Source organism: Agelaius tricolor, unplaced genomic scaffold (genome assembly GCF_023055355.1).
Source record: "Agelaius tricolor isolate 1412-34295 unplaced genomic scaffold, bAgeTri1.0.p SCAF_8, whole genome shotgun sequence".
In the NCBI taxonomy this organism is placed as follows: Eukaryota; Metazoa; Chordata; class Aves; order Passeriformes; family Icteridae; genus Agelaius; species Agelaius tricolor.
Window position 1 is genome coordinate 8,156,110 of NW_027269268.1, and position 24,278 is coordinate 8,180,387.

A 24,278-nucleotide genomic window follows, 5' to 3' on the forward strand; every position below is an offset into this window, starting at 1 on the left:
AGATTAACAGTCAAGTTCATCCAGTTACATAAAAAATAATTGGGAATGGGACAAGGATTCATTTTATAGTTCTGTTTACATCCAAAAGTAGAAAAATTAAATTTATATTTACAAGACCTATTCAAAGAATACACTTTTCTATATTGTACAAATAAAACAGTCAGATAAATCACAAAAAATAAACATTTATACTATTCTGTAAATACGATTTTTTTTTTGCACTCCTTTGCTTCAGCACTGACAAATATACACAGAAGGTTTGTCACTGAAATTTCAGAATAAATTGTAAACACTAGGTCCACTTCTGATGCAAGTACTGACTTGGATTTTCAGTGTGAGACCAAATGCTACCAGAGATAAATAAATATCCCTTGGTTATTGGTGTGCTGTCATGCACAGCAATCCATGGCACAGTTCATAACTACTCATCTTAGGGCTGGAGGTGGACAGTGCTAGTGTTCCAACATTACGTGATTGCAACCAATCTGTCACTGGGATTTCAGCAGCATTTTGCCAAACGTTGTCCCAAAAATCACATAGAGGGGAGGGAATAGTTTCCTGCAAAGTCTCTTGCAGCTGGAATGGCTCTGTGACTGTGATGGCTTCAACGTGGTTTTTTGCATAGATATTTGGATTGGGAAAAGAAAAGTCCAGAGGTTCTGGTTTGTTCCTCGCAGCAGTGATTGTATGAATTTCTGTGGTGCTGCTGCTCTCAAAGCAGAGCTTGAGGGGTTGGGTGCAGCAGAACTAAGGGAAGGAGGAGAAACCCAACCCAACCAGGGACAGTTTCGTCAAGTCACTGGTAGGCAGAAAGATACCTTTAATATTATTACTGCGAAGGATGTGGCAGATCCCCAGTTTTCATCCCAGTTCCATCATGGATCTTGAAAGTGACTGAACAGCAGGTTTTGTGGGAATTAGTTGCCTTCCATCTCTATGGATACAACTCCAGTTCTGCATGGCAAAGGGAAACCCCTTAGCAGCAGTTCTGCCAAACTCTGCTATTCCAGGCAAAGCACTGGAGGCAGCTTCCTTGCCATGGAAATGAACTACCAGAAGAAGCCTGTCCTACTTGGTGGCATCAAAGCTATGGTTCAGGTGATCAATGGGGGGTGCCATGTGCCCTGGGCTGCAGGATACAGGCCAGCCCTGGGAGGATGGGGCCATGAAATGGGAACTGAAATGCTTGCCCTGCTGCAGCACACCCATGTATTCCTGCCCCTGCAGGAGGGTACTGGTGCTCCTGGATGCCACTGGACACAACAATCTGGTCATAGGCTCTGCACTATCGAGGATCTAGACTGGATCAGCATCTTTAGCTGTTTGATGGGACATTGGAAAGGAGATTAGAACTTATGTACAACTTGAGTGCCACTTGCTTCTCACATCTTTATTTTCCTATTTAAGTAGAAGCTCTGCAAACTTTCCTGCCCCCAGCTTTTATAAAGCACATCTTTTTGGTGAAGTGCCAGTGCCTGTGATTCCCTGCAACCAACCCCATAAAATATCAGTTTTCTTCTGGCAAGAGCACTAAAACCACCCAGAACTTCCAGGGACACAGCAGAGTCTCCTTCCTACCCCTGCCCCAGGCGCCTGGAGCAACCCTGGCTCATCCTGACCTGCCATGAAGTTTCATGAAATACTGTAGGACTGCTAGATTAGGACAGGGGATCAGATAAACTCTGGTTAGGAGGTTTGCAGTGACCCAAAACACCACTGCTTATCAACACTAGTTTTTCCAGCATTGTTTCCTCATGTGTGTTGCCTAGATCTGTCCAGCACTGAGCCTCAGCAAGGAACAGCCATCCTTGGAACCACAGAGTACTCAGTAAGACCATGTGTGGGTTAAGCTTGACTGACAGCTACCCAGTGGTGATGGAAACAAATGCTTTCCCTTCAGTGTCTTCAATTCATGCCTTCCACAAGGGTATTTCAAATTCAGGTGTTGGGTGGGGTGTGTTCTTACATTTAAGTAACACCGTGTTATTTCCTTTACTAAGACTGTGTAGTGGTTGTTGATGCTCAGCTCCCCCTCAAATAAATGCTTTGTGAGGGTGGGAAAGAGGGGGTTTTCTCCCAGAAGCTCCTGGAAGACTTTCTGTTCTAGACACAAATGCCACAGCTTGGTATTGTTGTTGGCACTTCCTACTTTGCCATACTGGTTTAGGACTTGCTCTGAAATGCTTGTTATGTGGTGCACACTGGCCGAGGGCAGGCTCACACCACCCAACTTTTTTATGTAGAGCACTGACCTGCATCTTAGCTTGCTCTCATCTGCCTCAAACAGAGAAGCAAGACAAGGCTCACACTGCAAGTCCAAGGCCAGCTGCTCGGCCACCCAGCCAGCTGTGCAGGTGAGGCTCTGTGCGTACAGTGACAGGTCTGTCAGTGCATTGCTCAGGGCAGAGCTGGGCAAAAGCAGGCCCGCACTGTAGGGATACTCTGGGGCCAAAGGCCTCCCAGGAGCTGGGTGATACTGGGCACGAATGCTGCCCAGAGTCAGAGCTCTCCTCTGAGACAGGGATACATCCCAGGGGCTGGCATTGCCGCTGCTGGGTGGTGAGCCGGGGGCCAGGCTGCAGCTGGCCAGCAGTTTGTGGTAAGCAGCCTGGAACACAGCACAGGTGGGGCTGCCACTGCTGCCACAGGCTTGCTGGAGGGCCCTGAGAAACTGCTCCAGAGGGTCCAGGCTGAAGGCATGTGTGTGGAGGTGCTGGGAAGGAGTGCCTTTTAGACATGTGTGGTTGGAGGAAAGCCACTTGAGGCTTTCAGCATTGAGCAACAAGCTCAGAAATCCCAGTTTGCGTTTGCTCTTAATAATGTATCTCCCCACAGAGTCTGTTAAGTTGACAAAGCAGCTCCTGGCCTCATCGAAAAGGTTGCTTATTTTGGTGCAATTCCCAGCTAGCAAAGGCTCCTTTCCATAGGGACCTCTGCCATATAATACATCACACAGAGAGCTCATCAGACGCACAAACTTGGCAGTCCCGCTGCAGCTCTGAAACGAGGCAAGGCCCAGCTTCTGGAGGTGCTCCAGTGCCTCAGCAACACCCTTGCTGAACAGCAGGGTGGCAAGGTTGACCTTCAGGTGGTAACTCCCTTTACTCCCAGCCCTGCCTGACTCAGCACTGCACGGCTCCAACACCTTCTGCTCGCCCAAAGCTGCCAGCTCCACCACATGCTGCCACCACATGGTGTCACCGAGCCACTCGACCTTCTGGAAGCACTGCAGAGCATTCCTTATCAGCTGGAGGGCATGAGGAACATCAAAGAAGTATGCGATGCTGTGAGCAGAACCAGGTGGATGCTGGAAAGTGCACCGCATCCTTTTGGGATCTATCCTGATGCCCAAAGCTCTGGCAGTCTCAGCTCCACGAGCAGAGGCCCCTGATGTCACAGCCAGAACCACGACCCCAACGCTGTTCAGCTTATGGATGGCCTGACGGAGGAGCTGAGCAAGGAAGGGGCCAGATGTGCTGTTCACCAAGAAATAGCCCAGGGGAGCTGTCCAAGGGCTGGAGATGCCGACTGCCATGAGGACTATCGCTTCTGATGCCAGCGGAGCTTCGTCAGCATCAAGGATGCCTGCTCCCAAGTCAACAAAGCCCGACAGCTGCTTGCTCCGTGGGTCCCACTCCTGCTGCTTCTGCAGGGACACGTCCTGTACCAGCACGGCGCAGCAGCTGCAGGCCTGGTCCCCTCTCTCCACCTTTTCCTGAAGTCGGAGAAAAATGTCACTGCTGAAGCCCGCAGCAGCCTCATTACTAGACAGCCAGCTGGAAAAAAAGAAGGAGGATGTGATTAGGAGATGTGGTTCTGGAAAAGTTGAAGCAACAGGCAGCTCTTTTTAGCACTGAGGACATGGTGAGCCATGCCCCAAGCTGCAGAGCAGGCTGACACATGCAGGGCAAAGAAGGCAGCCCTGCTTGCCTTCATGCATAGTCCGAGTTTCTTTCCTCTCACCCCAGCGGTGGGAAGCCAAGGAAAGCACTGACCATGCAGGGAAGTAACAAAGCAGCTTCAGGACAGATCTGTTACACCTATTTCTACACGAGTACTGGAAATACATTCTGAATGAATGAATAGCGAAAAACTTGCTTTGTCAGGCTGTAAGGATGAGGGAGGGGAAGAATCTTCCGTAGGTAATCATAGGCCTTAATGTGGTAGAGATGGAGAAGACAAGCAAATTGCCTCATTTCTGGTGAGTAGTCTGCCATCTGCCTCCAGCTGTGCAACTCTCGAGGCAAATCTGCTTAAGAAATCACAAAAGGGCAACTTTAGTGAAAGAAATAAATGGCTGGAAACAGAGGGATGCATGACACAAATGCACTGCAGAAAACAAGGCAACAGCATGGCCTCTGGAACAACTCGGTCCTGAAGTCCGGCATGAAGTGCAGGGCTCAGGCACGGTACCACAGTGCCCCGCCTCCTCCTTGGCACGGGATAACCAAAGACGCGAACCGGGGGCGAGGGAGCGCACTCTGCCTCAGCGAGCGTCCCGGCAATACCTGAAAACTGCGCCTGCAGCAAACTCACGATTTCCTCAGAAAGCTGCCGCTTTTCCGCCAGCTCCCTGAGGATGCTCGGCACGCTCCTGCGCCGGGGCGCGGGGCCGCATCTCCCGGCGGCCGCCGGCGGCTGCTGCTGGTGCCGCGGGGCGCCCGGCGGCGGCGGCTCGGCGGCGCGCTGTCCCTGCAGGCTGTAGTTGTGGTCCCCGGCGGGCGGGCTGGGCAGCGGCTGCTTCAGCGCCCGCCCGGGGGTCCCGCTCCTCCTGCGGCCGGCGCCCGGCGGCTCCTGGCGGGGGAAGGAGAGGGGATGTCACGGCACACGGCGGAACCTCCCGGGCGGGAGCGGGGAGCGCGCCCGGTACCCGCCCGCACCGAGGGGAGGAAGCGGGAGGGCACGGCCCCGCGCCGCAGCTTCCGCCGCAGCCCGTAGCGCTCGAAGTCCCCTTCGGCGAAGTGTCGGGAGCAGAGGATGGCGCCGGGGCCGGGCCGCCACGCCCGGCGGCTGCGCGGGTCCACGCGGTTCACGGCGCGGATCCACTCGCGGCGCTGCGCGGCGTCCACCGGGAACCTGCGGCAGAGGGAGTTGGCGGGATGAAGGCGCGGAGGGCCGGCGGGCGGGGAGCGGGGCGGGCGCACTCACTGGTGGAAGGAGATGCCGCGTTCGCGGCTCCGCCCGGTGTCGCGCGCGGTGCAGCCCAGCGCGGAGCAGCTCCGCGTCATGGCCGCCGCCGCCGCCGCGCCCGCCGCCGCGCGCGCGCCACCGCCCGCCCGCCCATTGGCCGCCGCCGCCGCCCGCGCGCCCGGCCGCCGCCTCGCCATTGGCCGGCGGGCCCGTCGGACCGCGGCCCCATTGGGCGCGGCGGCGGCGGCGGGAGCGGGGACGGCCTCAGCCAACCGGGAGCGGCGGCGGCGGCGGCGCAGCCAGTGGCGAGGGGCGATCCTCAGCGCCAATGGGAGCCGCGCCTCCTGCCCCTATTTATAGCGGGGCCGGCAGCGCCCGCCGTCTCTCCCGCTGTGCCCCCGCTGAGCCGCGCCATGCGGCCCGGGCAGCGCCCGCCCCGCGCACGGCGTCTGCCCACCGAGCGGCCGCGGAGCCCGGCGGGAGGCGGCAGCGGAGCTGTGCCCCGGCTGCCGTGAGGAGGTGGGTCCGGGGCTGCCGTCCCCGGCTGTGGAAGCCGGCCGAGCTCCCTTGGGCCGTTCCCCCGCCCTGCGGAGGCCCCTGTCCCGTGATGAGCCTCACTGCTGTTCACATCATGAGCACGCCATGATTACTGCCCTTGAGCTGAGGACAGGCGGCCCCCGCGCTGCTGGCGCTGCGCCCCGGCTCCCCCCGCTCCCACCGCCCCTAACCCGTCTCCCTCTTCCCCAGGGCCGATGGCTGCTCCCACCCCGAGGGACACGGAGGACACGCGTGGAAGGAGGCGGCTGCACATCCCCACACACACCCTCCGGCCACCACCACCGCCACCACCCCCGGTGCCCGTCGCTGCCCGCCGCTCCCGCCCCGTGCCGGGAAGGCGCTGCCCCGCCGCCGCCGCCGCCGCCCGGAAGCCGCGGGGCGCGCCCGGAAGGCGGTGGCGGCCGGGAGGCGGTGCCGGGGCTGCCACGTTGGAGCAGTCCGGGGACTGTGAGCGCCGGGGACGCCGAGGTGAGGGCAGGCACGGCGCAATCCTCTGGTTTGCAGCTGTTCTCCTCCGGCTCCCGTCGAAAACGGGGCGAGGGTGGCGGTCCCGCCGGCCGGGCGGGGCGCACCCGGGGCGGGGGAGCCCTCGGGGGCTGAACGGGACCCGAAAGGAGCCGCTGAGGGTGTTGGGCGGCACGGTCCGGGCAGGGTCCTCCCGGGGCTGGGTCTGTTTCGTGGGTTAGGGCAGAGAGCTGCTGTAGGGTGCCTGATGCCTCGGTGCTGTGGGAAGAGGGTTTGCACAGCTGCTGAAGCTTTGCCCACGTTTTCCTGTGTTATGTTCCGCACCCGTCAGTTTCCTCTACGTGTCAGTGCTATTCTGCTAATGGAGAGTTGTTCCTCCCCTCCCCCGGGTGTCCTCTGGAGAGGACGGCCTGGGTGTCTGTCTGAGGGATCTCTTTAGGAAAATGGTCCCTCTGCCGAGCCCTAATGCGGCTCCTGAACCCGTGGCAGTGCAGCCTCACCATGCACCATGTAAGCATCACCTCTCTTGGTCTTGCTTTCCAGCACAATGAAGCTGAAAGAAGTGGACCGTACTGCCATGCAGGCATGGAGCCCTGCCCAGCAGCACCCCATTTACCTGGCCACAGGTGAGTTTTTGGGGAGCATGTGCTGGCAGACCTGGGGCTGTGTGCGCTGGCTGCACACCATGAACGAAGGGGTACACCATTATTGAAAGCTGTAGGAATTACTCTGTGTCCTGGGGGCTGGAGTGGGGTGCATGTTGTGGGGTTTTGAGTGGAGTTCTTGAGTTGTGCTGATAAAAGCATGCTTTGCATTCTGCAAGTGACAGCCAGCATCCTCCTCTTTCTGCCAGGGAATGGTGACACCAATCCTAAGCACTAGTCACTTGTGGCTCCTTTGTAACTTTAATCATGTTCTGTGCATCATCAGGGAGAGGTACTTGCCCAAAGCTTTTTCTGCTCATAGTCATTAAGAAACACCCAAACAAAGAGCTATGGGGAGGAGAGTTGTGTGGAACAACATCTAAGTAACAGAAACAGAAGCCTGACCCCATCTCAGGATCCTTTTTGAAAGGATGATGTTTTTGTTCCTCTTTGTTTCCCTTCTTGTGCTGCATTTGCAGTTACTGCTCTGTGTATTGTGGCCTTCTCACTGCCAGGTGTGCTTCCTCACAGGTACCTCAGCTCAGCAGCTGGATGCAACCTTCAGTACAAGTGCTTCTCTAGAAATATTTGAGCTGGACTTAGCAGACCCTTCACTGGATATGAAGAGCTGTGCCACATTCTCCTCCTCACACAGGTAGGCAGTGTTGTAAGAGAAAAGTACAGGGTATGGAACTGTTATGTGTGATATGCATAGAAATGTCACTTCATGTGGTTTGGCTGCACTTGTTCAGGAAAGAAGCAGAAGTTCAGCACTGAAAGATGAAGGCAAGTGTGTGCAATTGATGCTGTGGGGCAGCAAGCTTGGACTCTAAGAAAGCAGTTCATGACAGAAACAGAATTGACATAAACAGAATTTTTTTTAAGTATATGTGTGGACTCTTTGTCTCAGGAAGCCTCTGGGATTCACAAGAAAACAGAACAAAATGTGAAATTGTGAAAATATGGTGGCAACTTTTCATATTGCACCATCCTGTGTGTATTTAGGCATTTCAGGGGGACTCCTGTAACATGACAAACTTGGGTTATGTTGTGTGTGTTCCTACAGCTGGGAAGCCAAATTCCTGGCTGCACAGCTCCACTTAGCTGTTAGTGCCTTGCTGTTAGTGCCTTACTGTGTGCTTATCCAGGCAAATACTGTTAGCATCAGAGCATCCAGTTCCCATCTCTTGTAGCAGCTCTCTGGCAGAGCTGATGTCAATATGTCCTACTGACCTGCTCAGAGCACAAGGCAGTGTTGGATCTTTGAGTTTTGTTGTTCTACCTTGTTTTAACTGTGGCTGAGATTCTTCAAGACTTGCTATTTGCTTTCTGAATTTCTAGAAGCACTCCTTAGAGCCAGGATGCTCCTCCCTTGATCAGCAACACAAGAATTTGACTTTGCCCCAGAAAATGCATTAAAAATGAGGTTGAGGGTTGCTTGTTTGTTTCTAATTAAAGATTAGATAGCAGTGTATATGTCAGGCTGTATTTTGGTTTTCAGCAAATCATGTCCAGGTGATTAGACCCACAAAAGATAAATCCTTAATTGCCCTCCAAGCAAAGTTTTGCACTGCTTTTATACAGCCATGCTTTATCTTGGAAAGAGTAAAGGGCAAAAGGGAAGTAATTGCACTGTTAATTTTTGGGTTTTTTTCCTCATTGTTTCCTGCCTTCATTTTGGTTTAAGTCCTGTTCAGTCTTGCTGATGATGCCTGGACAGCCCTGTCAGCTACTTCATTCCTTGTAAACTTGCATAGTTAGGCACAGAAGCATAAAAATCATACCCAGGGATGGGTCTGTCTGAGATCACAGACCAGTTTCCATTTGTAGCATCATTCTTTGGTGAACCTCTGCTGTAATCTCAGCACTGGGAGCCTGAACACTTGGCTGTTATGGTATTTCTCACCCAGCATATGCTTTTTGGGTAGCTTTCTGCAGTCTCTATCTTACCATGCTAAAGTTGCTGTGATTTAAAGAAGTTACTTGAAGATTGCCTGGAGGTAACAAATAGATGAGCAATATTACAGTGAATGCTGAGGTATCTCCTTGCCACCTTCCAGTCAATGTGGGTTTGCTTTCTGCTTGCATTTGAGCTGATAAGTGGCTGTGTCATTTTATGCAGAACATACTCATTCTTTGCATGGCTAAACAGCAGGAATGCTGTTTTGCTTAGGCAGGAAGTTAATTGAGTTGAAGGGAATTTGGGTATTTACAGATGGACACAATAGTGTTCTTAATTTCTGGAAGTATGTTTGATTCCTCTTGAGTTAGCCTGAAAATAGGCTGTGGTCCAAGAGATGTGTCTGTGATATTGGCAAAACTTGCTGAGTCCCTGGCATGGCAGACAAAACACTTGCACATCCAAAAGCACAGATATGGAAAAGCATATGGAATTTTTCTAGTTTCACCTGTTTCTTCTCCTGTATGAAGCTGCTTGCAGATAGCGGAGTTTTTCCTCAGGCTGTGGCTGGATGGGCTGACAGTCCTTACTTTGATGCTGCTGTTGTGGTTGGGAGCACTTACCTGATTTTGCAGCCAGGAGATTGGAGATGTTGTCAGTTTGTGGGTCATTGGTTGTGCCTCTTGTTAATGAGCAGAACTGGGACATGTCTTCCTGATGGAAAGGGTTGTGCTGAGACTCATCCTTAGGGAGAAAAGCAGGCAGTGCTTTTCTCTGACTTTAGCTGGGGTGAGCACAAGTGGGATGTATCAACCTCCAGGGAGCTGGTGGTGGATGGTTCTGAGACTGTGGGGCCTCTGTGTCTTGCAGGTACCACAAGCTGATCTGGGGTCCTCACAGCATGACCTCAGGGGACAGAGTGTCTGGAGTCCTGATTGCTGGGGGTGAAAATGGCAATGTCATCTTGTATGACTCAGCCAAAATCATAGATGGAGAGGCTGAGGTAATAATAGCCCAGAAGGACAAGCACACGGGACCAGTGAGAGCGCTTGATGTCAACATGTTCCAGGTTGGTTTTTGGGCTGTTTCTCTTGACATACCATCAATAGAGGAGTGGCCTATCTTAACTCATAACCTCAGATGTTTCTGCTGCTTCCTCTTCCCTGAAAAGCATGAACTATATTTGGTGTTTGAGTGGCTGTATTTAGTAGGAAAAACCTGTCCCATTACTGGCATTTCATATGGGGAATGAAAGTTCTTTAATTTGTTCTTTCCCCTCATCAGTTTACCTTGTCAATTTAGTTGATCTGTTTAGCTCTGCTTATTTGTGAAGCAGAGGTGCTCTTCAGGGTGTTTTTAGTCAGTCTCTTCTCTTAGCCTCTGTGCATTGTGCCAGTCACACAGGAAGGAATAACAGGCTCTCATTCATGTTTCTGGTGAGATCAGTTTTCAGGTCTCTCCTTTGGGGATTGGGTAGGATCCACCTTCAAGGCCTGCTTCCTAAGAGGAGACAGCAAGGAAACACAGCCATGGGGCCTCTTGAGCAGAAGGGCTCTCAAAACCAACAATCCTTCCCACACCACTAATGAGCATTTACTTCCTTCTAGATACAGTGTGTTGGTTTTTCCTTGTTGCCACCAGCTGTCTGAGAATTCATTGGATTTGTTTCCTAAATAACACTTCTGTCCCTGCACACTTGCCTCCAGCAAGGCTGCACTGTGTTCATTGTGTCCTCTATGAATTGCTTCCTGTCCCTTTCTGCCTGTTGTGAGCTCAGGACTTGCCTGTTATCAGCCACAAAATGTGACCAAAGGGCACTTGGTGACCTTGGCTCATGTTGCCCTGCCTGGACTTTTGCATCCCAGGTGCCGGAGTGCTTTGGATGGCTGCACTCACTGTGGGCAGGGCAGGAATGTCACACTGTGCAGAGCAAAGCTCTGTGGTGACCATAACTGCAGCACTGCTCCCTCCTCTGCCCTGTCACTCTTTTCCCTGTATCTTTTCCTATATCATGAGCAGATAGGGGAAATTTGCAGAGTTCTGCAGATCTGATGCCTCCCAGCAGCTAAGACTGGGAAAGCTGATGCTGAAATACTCTTAATGTCTATTAATATTTCCTACAGACTAATCTGGTGGCCTCTGGTGCTAATGAGTCTGAAATCTATATCTGGGACTTGAACAACTTTGCTACACCAATGACACCAGGAGTGAAGACGCAGGTACCAGATTTGTGTTTATTAAATTCTCCAGAGCAGACTCAGGGAAAGATGCATGGCAGTTAGATGACAGCTGATGGAAATTTGCAGTTTTAAAGCAGTCTCAGGAGCATGGAGGAGGGGAAGCCTCTTGAAGTCAATCTTGGGTAGTGGCTGCATGCAAGGGTGACTGGATGCTGCTGCTTTTGTTGCCCCTGGGAGCAGTGTCCTGGCTGTGCCTGTAAGTGCAAGTGTGCACGGGTCCATGCAGTGAGTGGTGTGCTCAGCTTCCCCTGCAGCAACCCTGCATGGGCTGTCTTCTTTATCCACAACAGACCTGCAGGTTTGGCTTGCTGCACAAGCCAGCTGTGTCATGTGGCAGTTTTTTGTTAAGAAATTGTATTTGGCCAGGGAAAACTGTGGTGTCCCCTTAATCTTTGTTGCATTTTATCAAGCAGCAAGCAGAGTCTCTCAGACTGCACTCCTTTTCAAATACCATAACCATTACTTGGCTTTTAGTCTTCCTCTGCCTGTCTCACTGCATGCACAAATCTGAAGATGGTGGAGGTACACAGAGAAAAGGAGGAAAAAGATAAAAAGCAGCTACTGAGAAGTCAGATGATGAGGCAGTAGGTTTTGCAGTTACCTTGGTGGGTTTCAGGGAGTGGTTTAATTGCTATGCTCAAGGTCCAGTGTTTAGCCTGTGTCTCTTAAAGATGATCTGTGGGGAAAAACAATAGTCTTTTGTGCTTTTTGCCTTGTGAAGGAAATGGAAGAATGGGAGGAAGTGGTTTCTATGCAAGTACACTTCTGGTTGCTGGAAAATGGGTTTATTACTGCATGATAATTTGGAGACAAAAAAGTGCGCAAATGGGATGAGCAGTAATCTTCAATTTAAAGATTTTTGGTTTAAACTCTGTGGGGTTTGGTTACTTGGTTTAGTTCAAGTAATTTATTAACATGTAGGCATTTAAAGGGGATGTTCACCTTAGAGATCCCTGTAAAAGACTTTTTATGTCTAATAGTGATTTTTTTTTTAGGCTGGGATATCTTTTAGTCCATATGCATAATGACAACTAGAAATAATAGGGCAACAAGAGCTGGGTTTTTGGTCTAAAAATAAGAATTGGGAGGGAATGAAAAAAAAAAACATGGAATTTCTCCAAGCAAACTTTTTTTTTTGCTAAATAAAAACCTAATAGTCCAAGATAAAAGAGCAGTTCATATGTCTGGATATACTTTCACAGAGTAATTTTCTGTTCTTGAAGACAGTTTTGCTTAGTCTTGTTTTAATAACTAATGTGTAGTACTGTAAAGCAGAAAATAACTAAACAGAGAAATTCTAAACATCAGTGTTTTCAGGTGTTGTACACTACAGCATGTGTAGAAAGGAAGCCAGAACACACCCAGTACACGGGGCACTCTCCTTGCAGATTTCCCACTTAGCAAGTGCTGAAAAGAGCAGGGTTTGAGCCTGCGGGGTTGTGACAGGCTGTTGTGTGTGTGCCGCAGCCTCTGGAGGACATCAGCTGCATTGCATGGAACAGGCAAGTGCAGCACATCCTGGCATCCGCCAGCCCCAGCGGCAGGGCCACCGTCTGGGATCTCAGGAAGAACGAGCCCATCATCAAAGTCAGCGACCACAACAACAGGGTGAGTTCTCTAGTTCTCTCCCTAGTTCTCTCCTGCAGCTGCTGGGTGCTTGCACAGAGCTGCAGGGATGGGTCAGGGCACCCCTTTTTGTGTGACACGTGTGCCATTCACATTCTCTGAAAAAATCCCTTTGCCCAGGATTTCTCTCCTGGGAAGCTGAGAGGCCTCAGAGAAAAGGAAACCAATTCTTGTCTCATTTGCTTCTCCTGTGTTGTGCTCTCTGGAATGTGTTTGGAGATTGTTTACCCACAGGTGATTGTTTCATTGGTTTCTGGTGTGAGTTGTTTTGACTCTTTGGCCAATTGGGATCAAGCTGGGTCAGGACTCTGGAAAGAGTCACGAGTTTTCATTATTATCTTTTTAGCATTCAGTAAGTATCTCTTCTGTATTCTTTAGTATAGTTTAGTATAGTATTCTTTAATATAATATAGTATTATAAAGTAATACATTAGCCTTCTGAGAACATGGAGTCAGATTCATCATTCCTGCCTTCGTCAGGGTGCCTGGCAGATACAATAGACAGAGATCCTGCTGCCTGGCCCTGTTTGCTCTTGGGAGTATATTTATGCAAGAGGGGTTGTTAGCATTATCAGTTAAAATAGCCAGATGCAGGCTGAAGCAAGGCAAGGCACTCAGGTGTCCTATTAGAGTGATGGTTGAATTTTGAGAAAGCTCTTACTGATCTGTTTGGGGCTACCACAGAAAGATTTTATTGATTTTGCACAGAGAAGCATGGCATTAAGCAGGTTACAGAGGTGCTCCTATAGTTACAACCACCATGCCACCCCTTTAGGCAGTGTAAGTGCAAAAAAGAGTTTAACTCGTGGAGAGTGACATATTTGTATAATTTTGTATTGTTTTAAATAGAATATTGCTATAACAAACTCCAAAGATACAGCAAGAGTTAAAAATGGAACTTAGAAGTGGGTGCTGGGGAGTAGCTCTTTCCTAACTGTATTATTATTTTGATAAACTATGTCACTTTCAGTGTTTTCTGTGTTTGTTGCCTGACATAACAGCAGCACAGTAGGCTGTCTTCATCATGTGATGGTGGTCTTGTGATACAATGTTCTCATGCCAATAACCTCTGCCTAATGATGGCTTTTATTAAAATAGCAATAAAAATAATAGAGAAAAAGGTTTATATGGTGAGCTTTAGTGTTTTCTCACATTAAAACCTAGGACTGGGAAAAAGTCAGCACAGTGTAACCTCTCTGAAAGGACCTTGGGAAACTGAAGTGCAAGTCTCCTCATTCACAAGAATAAGGAGAATTTCCCAGTCTGAATGCAGTCAGAAACAATGCCTGGAAAGACAGCTGCAAATTCCCTTGCAGTGGTGTTTTACCATACACACAGACATATTTGGGCTAGTTTTCTTTTTCCTTTAGTGCTGCTCAGCTGTGTGATGCTTTGGCCCAATGTCTCTCCTCAGATGCACTGCTCAGGCTTGGCATGGCACCCTGAAGTTGCCACCCAGATGGTTTTGGCCTCGGAGGACGACAGGCTGCCTGTTATTCAGATGTGGGACCTGAGATTTGCCTCCTCCCCACTTCGTGTTCTGGAAAGTCACACAAGGTATGAGGCTTACATGGAGTGGTGTGCTCCATGGTATTTGCACTGTTGGTGACTGTCCTGCTTTGTACATCCCACTTCCTGCTGTTCCCTGGGGAGGAAGGCTCCCGTGGTGCTGGCAATTTCAGCAGCAGCCAGTGCTGTAAGCTGGCTTGCTGACCAGCCAGCCCTGTGCCATGAAAGCCTTGTGGTTTTGGAGATTGGTACTCTGAAGGAAACTGGCTCCAAAATTAAACAGAGAAACCCACCAGGCTGCTGAAACAGTGAAGCTACTTGTTTGTTTCTAAGTATTTTAAGAAGAGGAAGCTAAGGAAAAAAGAATTCGTAGTAGTTGATTTTGGCTGAATTACATGCTAAGGTGCACCCAGGCACATCCTTCTGTGGGTTTGCACAGTTTCTGTGCCCCTCAGTCCCTAAATGCCTTAATTTTGGGTATAATGGATGATTTTGTTAAGCAAAAATCAAATGGGTCGATTTTTTTCGTCCGTCCTCCATTGTTGGTGACTTTCCTTATTGCTCAAATCCAATGCTTGATTTAAGAAGGGAGAACAGTGTTGTGGCTCTTACCAAAACTGCTGCCAGTGGGTTCTGCTGAATGTCTTGCTAATAAAAAGCTGAAATACTTCCTAGTCACTGACCTTACCTGTGGGTTTGCACACTGTGTTAGTGACACTAAACCATAGGGTTACTGATGCCCAGCTTCTCCCATGTGATTGTTGCATTTAATTTTCAGATACAATGGCTGCATCTTTATACCTTTTCATGCAGAAAATAGCAAACATCTATTTCAACAAAACAAGGGCTGATAACATTGAAAAATTCCTCCTCTTGTAAGAGGAAGGGGTGGAGAGGGCATTTTGATATGGAATGCTGAACTTCTAAATATGCTTTGTTTACCATTTTGCATTTACATTAAGCTATTTTTTTGTTGTGGCTTTTCATGCAGGGGTATATTGGCCATTGCTTGGAGTATGGCAGATCCAGAGCTGCTACTTAGCTGTGGGAAGGATGCTAAAATTCTCTGCTCCAACCCTAACACAGGAGAGGTATTGTATGCATACCACTTAAAAGAACCCAAAAATGTCTGTTCAGAGGCGGCACATGCAAAGCACATATTCCTGTGCTTGCATTCCTAGGAATGATGCTTCTGTGGGATGCTGCCCCCTATCCTATTTGCTATATGCTTTACTTCTGAGCTTGTCGTGGTGGTGCAGGATTCCTTACTGGTGTTGTCAATATTACACATTTGTCCTTGCAGCTTCTCTCTTAATGAGTAGTGATGTCCCTGTTCATTATAAGAGATGGAAATGGCTCCACTTAAACTAAATATATGCTTCCTACTCTTGTTTGGGTCCAGTGTGGCAGGACCATGGTTGCAATTGCCTTTTTCCTTCTCTAAGAACTTTATCCAGCCAGGAGGGTATTTGTAGATTGCCATAGTTGTAGCAGATCAGTGAGAGCCACTCAAATGTGTTCCCACCCCACCCTTTTGGGCCTGGGAATATCTTTCAAAGAGAATCCAGAACTGTTTTCCAGACAGTGTTTGTCCCTAGACCAGGAAGCAAGGCTTCAGACATGCTGGAGGGCTCCTTGCCTCCAGTGGGCAATAATTGTGGAATGGGAAGTGTTTCTAAAATTCAGACATTGGCCCAAAAATGCAAAAGCTGTGCAGTGTTAGATGAGTTATCTGAGCTGGATCCTGTGCTGTTATGAAGTTTTAAAAACTAAAAACGAGTTCCATGGGAGACAGCATTTTGCTGACAGATATCATTTTGTTCTTTGAGTTTCTCCTGGTTTATGGTTAAATATCTGCTGTAGGGGGAGCTTGTCTGTTCCAGGGCACAAAAGGCTGTCTGCCCAGGGTGCAGGTTTTACCATTTTTAGTTTTTCTGTGGAAACAGACTTCCTCCACACAGTGTGTGAGGATCCCTAAATCAGTTCTGAATAAGCTAGCGTGAATGTCAGCAGCTCACAGTGGGACAGCACAGACACATCCCACCTGTATCATTTGTCCTGTGGGGATTCAACAGAAGATTTAATGGGAGGAGAAGGAGATGGAGCAGTGGTGTGTGGATCATCAGGGTTTGCCCACTGTCAGTGTGTATGGTGATGGGGAGCAGGGAGAGCAGACCAGCCTGGGGGCACACGGGAAGGTTGTTGCTGTCAGGCAGGGTGCTCCATGAAAGCTCTGATTTGTTGGGCTTGGTTTTGCTCCCCAGGTGCTGTACGAGCTGCCCACGAACACGCAGTGGTGCTTTGATATCCAGTGGTGCCCGAGGAACCCTGCTGTGCTGTCTGCAGCCTCCTTCGACGGCCGCATCAGCGTCTACTCCATCATGGGCGGCAGCGCCGATGGCCTCAGGCAGAAACAAGTTGACCAGGTGTTGAAAATTGTTCAGAATAGGGACAGAAAGTGGGGAGGGGGTGAACAAAATATGGGAAGTTTTCAGTGGTTGCCTGCAGCCCTGCTTGCAGGAGTACCAAATAGATGTTTCGTTTATTAGAATAATGTCGCCTTGGTTTTTCCCCCTTGTGTTATCAAAGCTCTCCTCATCTTTTGGGAACCTCGATCCCTTTGGCACGGGCCAGCCCCTGCCTCCCCTGCAGCTCCCCCAGCAGACTGCCCCACAGAGTGTGGTGATGCCTCTGAAGAAACCACCCAAGTGGATCCGGCGACCCATGGGAGCGTCCTTCTCGGTAAGGACTGTGGGATTCACATTCTCTGAACCTGAGAGAAGCAGAGAAAAGAATGATCAAAACAATTCTTATCTCATTTGCTGCTCCTGTGTTGTGCCAAAGTAGAATGCAATATGGAGATGTTTACCCAGGGTGATGGTGTTTTGTTTCCTTGGCCTGTCAGGACCAAGCGTGTGTGTTGGGACTGTTGGCTGACAGTCACGAGATGCTGTGCAGTTGAGTGCAGTTGAGTGCTTGGCAGATTCAGTTTAGATGTAGTGTAATACAGTATAAAATAATATAGTATAATAAAGTAGTTAATTATCTGATATTTCTGATAATATCCTTCTGATATCGGTGGAGTCCTCCTCATCATTCCTCCCTGCCAATGAATACTGTAAGAGACAGGGATGGGCAGGGCTGGCCTGGCAGGTAGGGAGATAGTGCTGCCACCTGCTAAAACCCTTAAAAGGGGGGAGTTCAGTGGGGTGCTCCACCCTGGGAGATCATCCTCTTTGTTATCATAATGGGAGATGCTCAGGGTGCCTTCCAGACAGGGCACTGGCGACAGCAAAAGCCTGACCAAAATGCTTGGGATAAGAAAAGTGTCTGAGAGACATTTGTTTGTATCTTAGCAGTAGGGCTTTGCTTTTGTTTCTGTGCACTGCTTGCTTTAGGGTAAATAAATATACACTGGGGGGAATGAGACCAAACTGGGCAAGTATCTGAGACTTCATAGTTTCAAACTGCTCTCATGTAAGTCAGTATGGTGGAGAACACTCAGGTTAGCTTTGATCAAGGTGACAGGAGTTGCTGTAGCAGCACAAGGGTAGGTTCCTCCATGGCTGGTTCATTTGCAGAGGAGCCAGCTGAGGAGATGGCAAGCTTAGCTTTTTTGCTCCTTGGCTCCACTTTTGGCTTCTTTTCTAAACCCACAGGCCATTTATTTGGGAACTTCTGGGGATTTTAGCCTGTCCATTTGAATTCAATTTCTCTGCTGCAATACTACTCAATTTTCAACATCATATATCTGTTTATTCATGATCTGATGTGCAAATTAAATGCAATTTTCTCCTGTCAAAAAGAAGTGATGTTGCCTAGCCACTGACTGATGTGTCATTTTATGATGTTTATTCCCTTATTTGTCCTGGTTTCCTAGGAGCCAGGTGTCAGTCTTTTCCCTGGCTAGGCTTTTGCTTTTTTCTAATGCAGGTTTTACTGGATTTGCCTGTGTAAATTAACTTACAGCTATAGAATGAAATAATATCATAAGTCCCTCCTAATTATTTTCCTGTGTTAATTTTACCTCTTCAAATGTTGTCACAACTTACTGCCTATCTCTCAGTAGAGTTTCAACTGCTAAACAGCCTGGCAAGAGCAGGGCAGACATCATGCTTGAGCATTTACTTAATAATGATAAGTAAAGGTTTCTTTGGCAACTGCATTGCAATATCATTAGATACTCCAGTGTTGCTGGGTACTGCACAGACCCACAGCTCCAGCTCTCAGTTTCTGGTCTTCTGTCTTTTGTCTGAGAAAAAAACAGGCACAGGAATGTCTGTGCTTATAAATCTTATCAATGTGAACCTACTTATCCAACAAGCTCCTTACAGACATAGAAGTATGGGATGGGGGAAAACAAATAAATGAGCAGATGTCAGGAGTGTTCAGTTATCGGACAATAATCATATATATGTTATATAAAATACATTTTGATACATGCTCCCCTGCTGGGTACTTGTATTTTCACATGCTGTATGTGTGCTTCAATTCCAGTTTGGAGGCAAGCTGGTGACCTTTGAGAATTCCAAGCCTCCTCAGCAGCCAGGCATGGAGCAGCAGCAGCAGCATCCCCACGTCTACGTGAGCCAGGTTGTCACAGAGAAGGAGTTCCTGGCCCGCTCAAACCAGCTGCAGGAGGCTGTGCAGTCCCAGGGCTTTGTCAGCTACTGCCAGAAGAAAATGGACATGGCCCTGGCTGACTTTGAGAGGAACGTGTGGGCCTTCTTGAAGGTAACAGGCTGGCAGCCCTGCAGCAGCTCCCCAGGGAGTGGCACAGCCAGGAGGTGGTTCCTTCTGCACATTGAGCTGAAGAGGTGCTGGGAACCAAAAGCTGCAGGCTGTGGGAATAATTCCCATGAGCCCTGGCACTGCAGGAGACCCACCAGAGGAGGGAGGGTCCTCAGGACCAGGGGGGTTTGTGGGGAGTCATGGCAAAGCAAAAGTGTGGGTGAGGTTATATCCCATGGTTTTGGATATTCCCCATCAGCTAATACTTGTACAGGGAGCTGGTGAGAAGGATTAAAGCTTTGGGATAGCTTTAGATGGGCTTTCACTGCTCACTCTAAGCATTTAGAGGTTTCCAAGTGAAGCAGATAAACACATGGTTCACCTGCAATAACCAGATGGAAGCCTTACCCACCTGCTCAGGTGCCCAAGTCACTGAAGGTTTTTGCATTTCTCTTTATTACATTTGGTCTACTCAGTCACTCAATCTCCCTGGGTCATTTGTGCCAGTGAGGGAGAAAATGAAAAATTGTGAATTGCAATATAGTTTTTAACTTTTTAAAGGTGAACTTCGAAGAGGATTCACGTGTTAGATACCTTGAGCTCTTAGGATACAGGAAGGATGATCTGAAGAAGAAGGTAAATATGTGAGATAAATAACTTTTGAATTTCAGAGTTTAATTTCAGAATTCTTACAGAAAACATTTTGCTCTGTTGGGTTTTCTCATTAATTGTGTCTTCTTGCAATATGGACGTTCAGTGGAAATGCCAGAGCAGGCAAACACACTTCAGAGGTGTGTCTGCATCTGGCTGTCCATTGTTGATGAGTGAAATTCTCACTCATCAAGAAGCTTTGATATTTATTGATTCAGGCTATTCATGTAACTTTGCTATGTGACACCCTTCTACTTGAGCATGGTGGAATGGCATCTGCTTTTAGGCTTTCTGGTTGAAGAACATGTAAGCAGTTTTCATTAACTAGGAAAATCTGGGATAGTCTTTTTTGTTTCTGGGAGACATCCTTCATTTTTGAAAGAAAAAGAGAAAAAACAAGCCCAAAGGTCAAACGTGGTTACATTTTGGAAAAGCAAAGTTTGGATTACCAGGAAGCAATTTGCACATCATTATAGACCTTTCTTCCCAGCTGGAAGATTTTTACTCAGTGTTACAGGGAGTTACCTGCTGTGCCTTCTGGCTCTGTTGTTTTCAGTTGTCTACCCAGGAGCTATCTAGTATTTCTTCAGCTCTGTTTCAGTGGATTTTAACGTTTGACTCATTTTCATTATATCAAACTAATGTTTTATTTTCAAAGATTGGCTCCGTTAAAGTGTATTGTGCTCACAAATTAAATGCCTTTCAGGGCAAAATTAATATGATTGTGGGGAAAAAAATAATGGTTTTGTTAACAGTTTGTCCTCAGCTTCTAAATATTTGTCCAAAGGCAAGCATAGCAAGGGTAATCCTGTTTTTGAAAAGCAGATCTCAATTAGAAAATCCAGTTGAAATTCAGTAGTGGTTCTGCAGAGTGGCCTCATGAGATTAAAGCCCACTGCTTGCTTTTGCTTTGGGTTTATATGCCCTGTGCATGGGGAGAAGCTGGGAGAATGGGCACAGCTGAACTGGGTAGCCTGGAATGTGGGCCTATCCCATTATTTCAGTATTTAGGGGAACAGATTGAAGGAGCTACAAAGTCCTGGTTTTATGTAGCTGTTTTCTGAAAACATTCCACGCAGAAGTTGACTCCATGTTTTTTTAGTGTGAAGAAGCAGCATAATACAGCTCATCTGAAACTTTGTGATACCCAGATGGAAAGCTCACTAGATCACAACTTGGTTTTCCTATTATTGGTACCATTAGGAAAGTAAAAACAGAGATCACAGATTTCAGCTTCTTGTAATAAGCTGTGAAGAACGTGGGAAGGGTGGGTTATATTCTTAAAACCTGTGATTCTCATGGAAGCCAAGTCCTGGATTTCTCATTTTTATTGTAAACTAGTGATTAAAAAAGAAAGAGAAAACTGTCTCCAGCAATTTAAACTCAGCTCTCTACACAAACCAGCCCACAAGGGTAAAATAAAGCCTACAATACAAAAAATAGTAGATAATTTTAGGAGCAATGTGAAACCCAGGCTCCCTGATGCTGAAATAATATAGAAACTCTATACATGAAATTGTTGGTTTTGAGAGCCTTAATTGAATCTGGAGTTATGGTTTGCTTTGCAAAGCAGTAGAAGCTGGGCATTTTAACTCTTTTTTTACCTTGGAAAATCCTAGTCCACAGCCAAATGCCTGATGTCAGGAACCCACAGCTTCCTGACAGGCTCTCTGTTCCACAAGGATTGTCACTGCTTTATTTTCCCTGACCAGAGCAGACAGAGGATTTTGTCCTTCATGTTCTGATACTGATTTTATTCCTGTAGTTTCCAGCAGCTCTCTAGTGAGGTTTGAGGCCCTTGAGCTGACTATTAAAGGTTTAAAGGTGTATGGCAGCTGTTGTTTCCATCAGAGCTTGGGGTGCAGGTATCTTAGCAGTAAATCCATCTCCAGGCTGGAAGAGGAAATGGCTTTAGTTTTATGTTAAAGTGTTTAATTTCATGTTCACTGTTGTGCAGGCAACATAGTAGCTACATGTGCCAGTTTTGCAATCTGAGAATTTGGTGCCTCTTTAAAAGGGTACTTACCTAAATCATTTTCTAGATCACATCTGCTCTGAATAAAGAAGGTCTTGCAGATGGTGCCTTGGGAGAGGTAAGCAAACACATGTATGTAACTCTGTGGTTACTTTTATAATGCCATAATAATTTGTAAAGTAATAATCATTTTTCTTTCCACTTGATAGCTGTCCCAAAGTAAGTCACAAATAATCCAGCATGTGGCAAGTTCCTACATTCAGTAGGATGAAGGTGTTATTTAAAAAAAAGCAACCACTTCTTTTCCATTCAGATGTTCTCCTCCTTTTCCAATGAAGGGCTCTCAGTCACAGGTTTTAATATGGGTCTCACTGGCACCTGATAGCAAGAGCAGCACCTTCATCAGGCTTTAAAGAAAGCAGGACTGAGTGTGTGGTCCTATAACTTTTCCTGCAAGAGTGGTAACTACAGTTCAGGCACTGCCCACACTGTAATTGCAGTGGCCTGAGTCTACAGCAGGACTCTGCAGTGCTTTTGTGGCACAGACAGTTCAGAGTCATCTGTAGCTGCCTCATGGGGAAGAAAGTTTGGGTTTTTTTGCATGTTTTGAGGCAGCTGAGGTGAAAACAGCACAAGGTACTGTGTAATGACAGAGAGCAAGGAAACCCAGCTGGGCCTCTACCCTGTTTGTGGGGCTCAAGAACATATTGCCAATGCATTTCTGTGATTTTCAGTCTGGTTCTAACTTGGCTGGTGGAAGGGTGACAGTACTCTGCAATGCAAAGTGTTTCTGCCTATTTTGCTGGTGGATGTTTATGGCATCTTCTCTCTGCTGAAGGCTCCTGCAGAATCTGATGGATCTGTGCCAAATGAGGGGGATGAAGGCCAGACTACAGAGGAGGAGTTCTTGGGAGAGGTATCTGTTGCCCTCTAGACTAACCCTGCTGACCTCCCTGTATTTACTTTGTTCCTTTTAACAGCATTTCATTTTCTTGGCTTTTCCTACTGCTGAGGATATACAGAAATACCAAAAATTATTTATAATGGTAAAACTGGACTCTTGCTGGGATTCTGTTTCATCTGCTTCAGGCAGTAGGTTCAGCTAGGTTTACTGAAGCCTAGTTTATGTTCAGCTAGGAGCACTGAGTTTGTGCTCAACCATGTCAGCATTTGGGATCCTACACACTGTTTGGATAGGATTGTTTTCAACCCTGTGTTTTACATATGAGAACAGGTCTCTAATTAGCACTAAGGACTGAGCCTCTGCCTTGTGAGGTGTCTCTAGCACTGAAAATAGTGTGAACAGGCCAACTTCATTCTTCCCCGTTCCCTCAGTCCCCCTTTTGGGTTAGAATTTGGGCTGGTAGCTGTGCTTCCTGTGCTTGCTGCCTGTCTGCAGCTCTCTGTGGAGATGGGGACAGTGGTTTAAGGGTCATGCCTGTTGGGCTGGTGCAGACATAACAAACAGCCTGTTAAAGACATCAAAATCAGGATGCTTTCCTTGGGTTAGGTGCTTGATTGCTTGTTAGTTCTGTAGGCTCTGTAGTGACAGATGTGTGTTTCTGACAGTGTAAGGGGTTTGCTGTATGCAGTCATGAAGATATTGGGTATCTCATTACAAATGTCTCTTCTAGGAGAGAATTCACAGCCACACATGACCTTAGCCTACCTAAATATTTGTGAGCCTGGCCTGAAGCCACTGGTGATGCATCAGGGCATGCTGTCACATACATAAAGTAACTGGATGGGCACATTATTCCTGTGGTAGTCACAGTGTGCTCTCAACCAATAGCAAACACACATCCAGTGTTATCTGACAACAAAATCATTTTCCAGATGCTGTGTCTTTTTCACAAGCCAAACATAAAGCTTGTTTCAGACTTGCTTCCCCCTCCAAATGAATGTCTTTGGTCTACTCTGTCCTTCAGTTTAGCTGAACAAGCAGGGTGTTCCTGAGCTCCCTTAGTGTACTGGAGCAATGGCTTGTGACAGTGGAGGTGGTTTGTGGGCCAGGTTTTGCACTCTGCTTAGCCTGTGCTGTGAAAGTGGATGGTGAAGAGAGACTTCTCTTTTGATGCTATTTTTTATTATTGAAATGTTTGAAATCTCAAAATCCAGGTGCTCACACAAAGTGGTCTCTGTCTTAATTCTGGGGGAGTTTTATAGAAAAAGCAGCCTCTGTCTTCTGAACATTCCTGTCCTGAGTGCTACACTGGACTTCTGTGTTGAAAATTAAGCTTGTGTTCATGTGTAATTTGCTGAATTAAACTGGGGTGTATGTCTGGTGCAGAGGCTTTCATGGATGAGCTGAAATTCAAAGTGGAGCAGGATGGAACCTAGGTAGCATTAATGAGAGACTGTTCTTGGTAAGGGTTAAGGCTGAAAGAGAAGGAAAGAAAAGGAGTCTGAGTTTCTCATTGTAGCTGTAGCTTTGCTTGGAGGGGGCTGTGTGTATATGGCTACAGATGGAAGTTGGTACCCAGGATCCAGGTGTCTGGCTGCTGGTACTTGTGAGATAAAGGAACTTTAATTGGTAAAGCAAAGAAAAACAAGGAATTAATTAACTGCTTCCCATGAGCAGGCAGGTTTTCATCCCTAAGAAAGCTGAGCTTCATCACATGTAACAGTGACTTGGGAAGAGAAATGCCATCCCTGCAAACATCCCCCTCTTTCTTCTTCCTCCAGCTTTATATTGTGCTGAGCATGATGTTAAATGGCCTGGAATATCCCTTGGGTCAGTTTGGGGTCACCTGTCCTGGTTGTGTCTCATCCCAACTTCCCATGCACTCTGCACCTTCTCACCAGAGGTGCATTAGGAGAAGTAGAAGAGGCCTTGGTGCTGTGCAAGT

The 24,278-nt window shown here is 47.8% G+C and overlaps 2 protein-coding genes across 4 annotated transcripts in view; one reads left to right on the top strand and one right to left on the bottom strand.

Annotated features, from left to right (window-relative positions):
• Positions 1–57: 57 nt before the first annotated feature.
• Positions 58–5,251, bottom strand: THAP9 (THAP domain containing 9). The gene is made up of 5 exons (XM_071431547.1): positions 5,149–5,251; positions 4,881–5,076; positions 4,509–4,794; positions 4,099–4,249; positions 58–3,776 (listed from the first exon to the last, which is right to left on the bottom strand). The coding sequence occupies exons 1-5, from the start codon at positions 5,226–5,228 to the stop codon at positions 1,826–1,828; spliced, it is 2,664 nt and encodes an 887-aa protein (XP_071287648.1). The 5' UTR covers positions 5,229–5,251; the 3' UTR covers positions 58–1,825.
• Positions 5,252–5,498: 247 nt separating this feature from the next.
• The window catches only part of SEC31A (SEC31 homolog A, COPII coat complex component), a 40,801-nt gene continuing 22,021 nt past the window's right edge, over positions 5,499–24,278 (top strand). For all 3 annotated transcript variants that reach the window (XM_071431556.1, XM_071431557.1, XM_071431558.1), the window contains exons 1-15: positions 5,499–5,649; positions 5,878–6,156; positions 6,697–6,779; positions 7,329–7,452; positions 9,568–9,766; positions 10,821–10,916; positions 12,405–12,545; positions 13,978–14,120; positions 15,064–15,163; positions 16,337–16,498; positions 16,662–16,814; positions 18,570–18,806; positions 19,365–19,439; positions 21,497–21,547; positions 22,268–22,345. In XM_071431556.1, coding sequence (XP_071287657.1) covers positions 6,701–6,779; positions 7,329–7,452; positions 9,568–9,766; positions 10,821–10,916; positions 12,405–12,545; positions 13,978–14,120; positions 15,064–15,163; positions 16,337–16,498; positions 16,662–16,814; positions 18,570–18,806; positions 19,365–19,439; positions 21,497–21,547; positions 22,268–22,345 — 1,638 coding nt within the window. In that variant the 5' untranslated portion in view covers positions 5,499–5,649; positions 5,878–6,156; positions 6,697–6,700. The remainder of the gene's footprint in view (positions 5,650–5,877; positions 6,157–6,696; positions 6,780–7,328; positions 7,453–9,567; positions 9,767–10,820; positions 10,917–12,404; positions 12,546–13,977; positions 14,121–15,063; positions 15,164–16,336; positions 16,499–16,661; positions 16,815–18,569; positions 18,807–19,364; positions 19,440–21,496; positions 21,548–22,267; positions 22,346–24,278) is intronic.

Coding starts and splice junctions, on each gene's coding strand:
- THAP9 (XM_071431547.1), bottom strand. CDS start 5,228: ATGACGCGGAGCTGCTCCGCGCTGGGCTGCACCGCGCGCGACACCGGG. Junction 5,077..5,148: donor CGCGGCATCTCCTTCCACCA/GTGAGTGCGCCC, acceptor CCTCTGCCGCAG/GTTCCCGGTGGACGCCGCGC. Junction 3,777..4,098: donor CATCCTTACAGCCTGACAAA/GCAAGTTTTTCG, acceptor CTTTTTTTCCAG/CTGGCTGTCTAGTAATGAGG.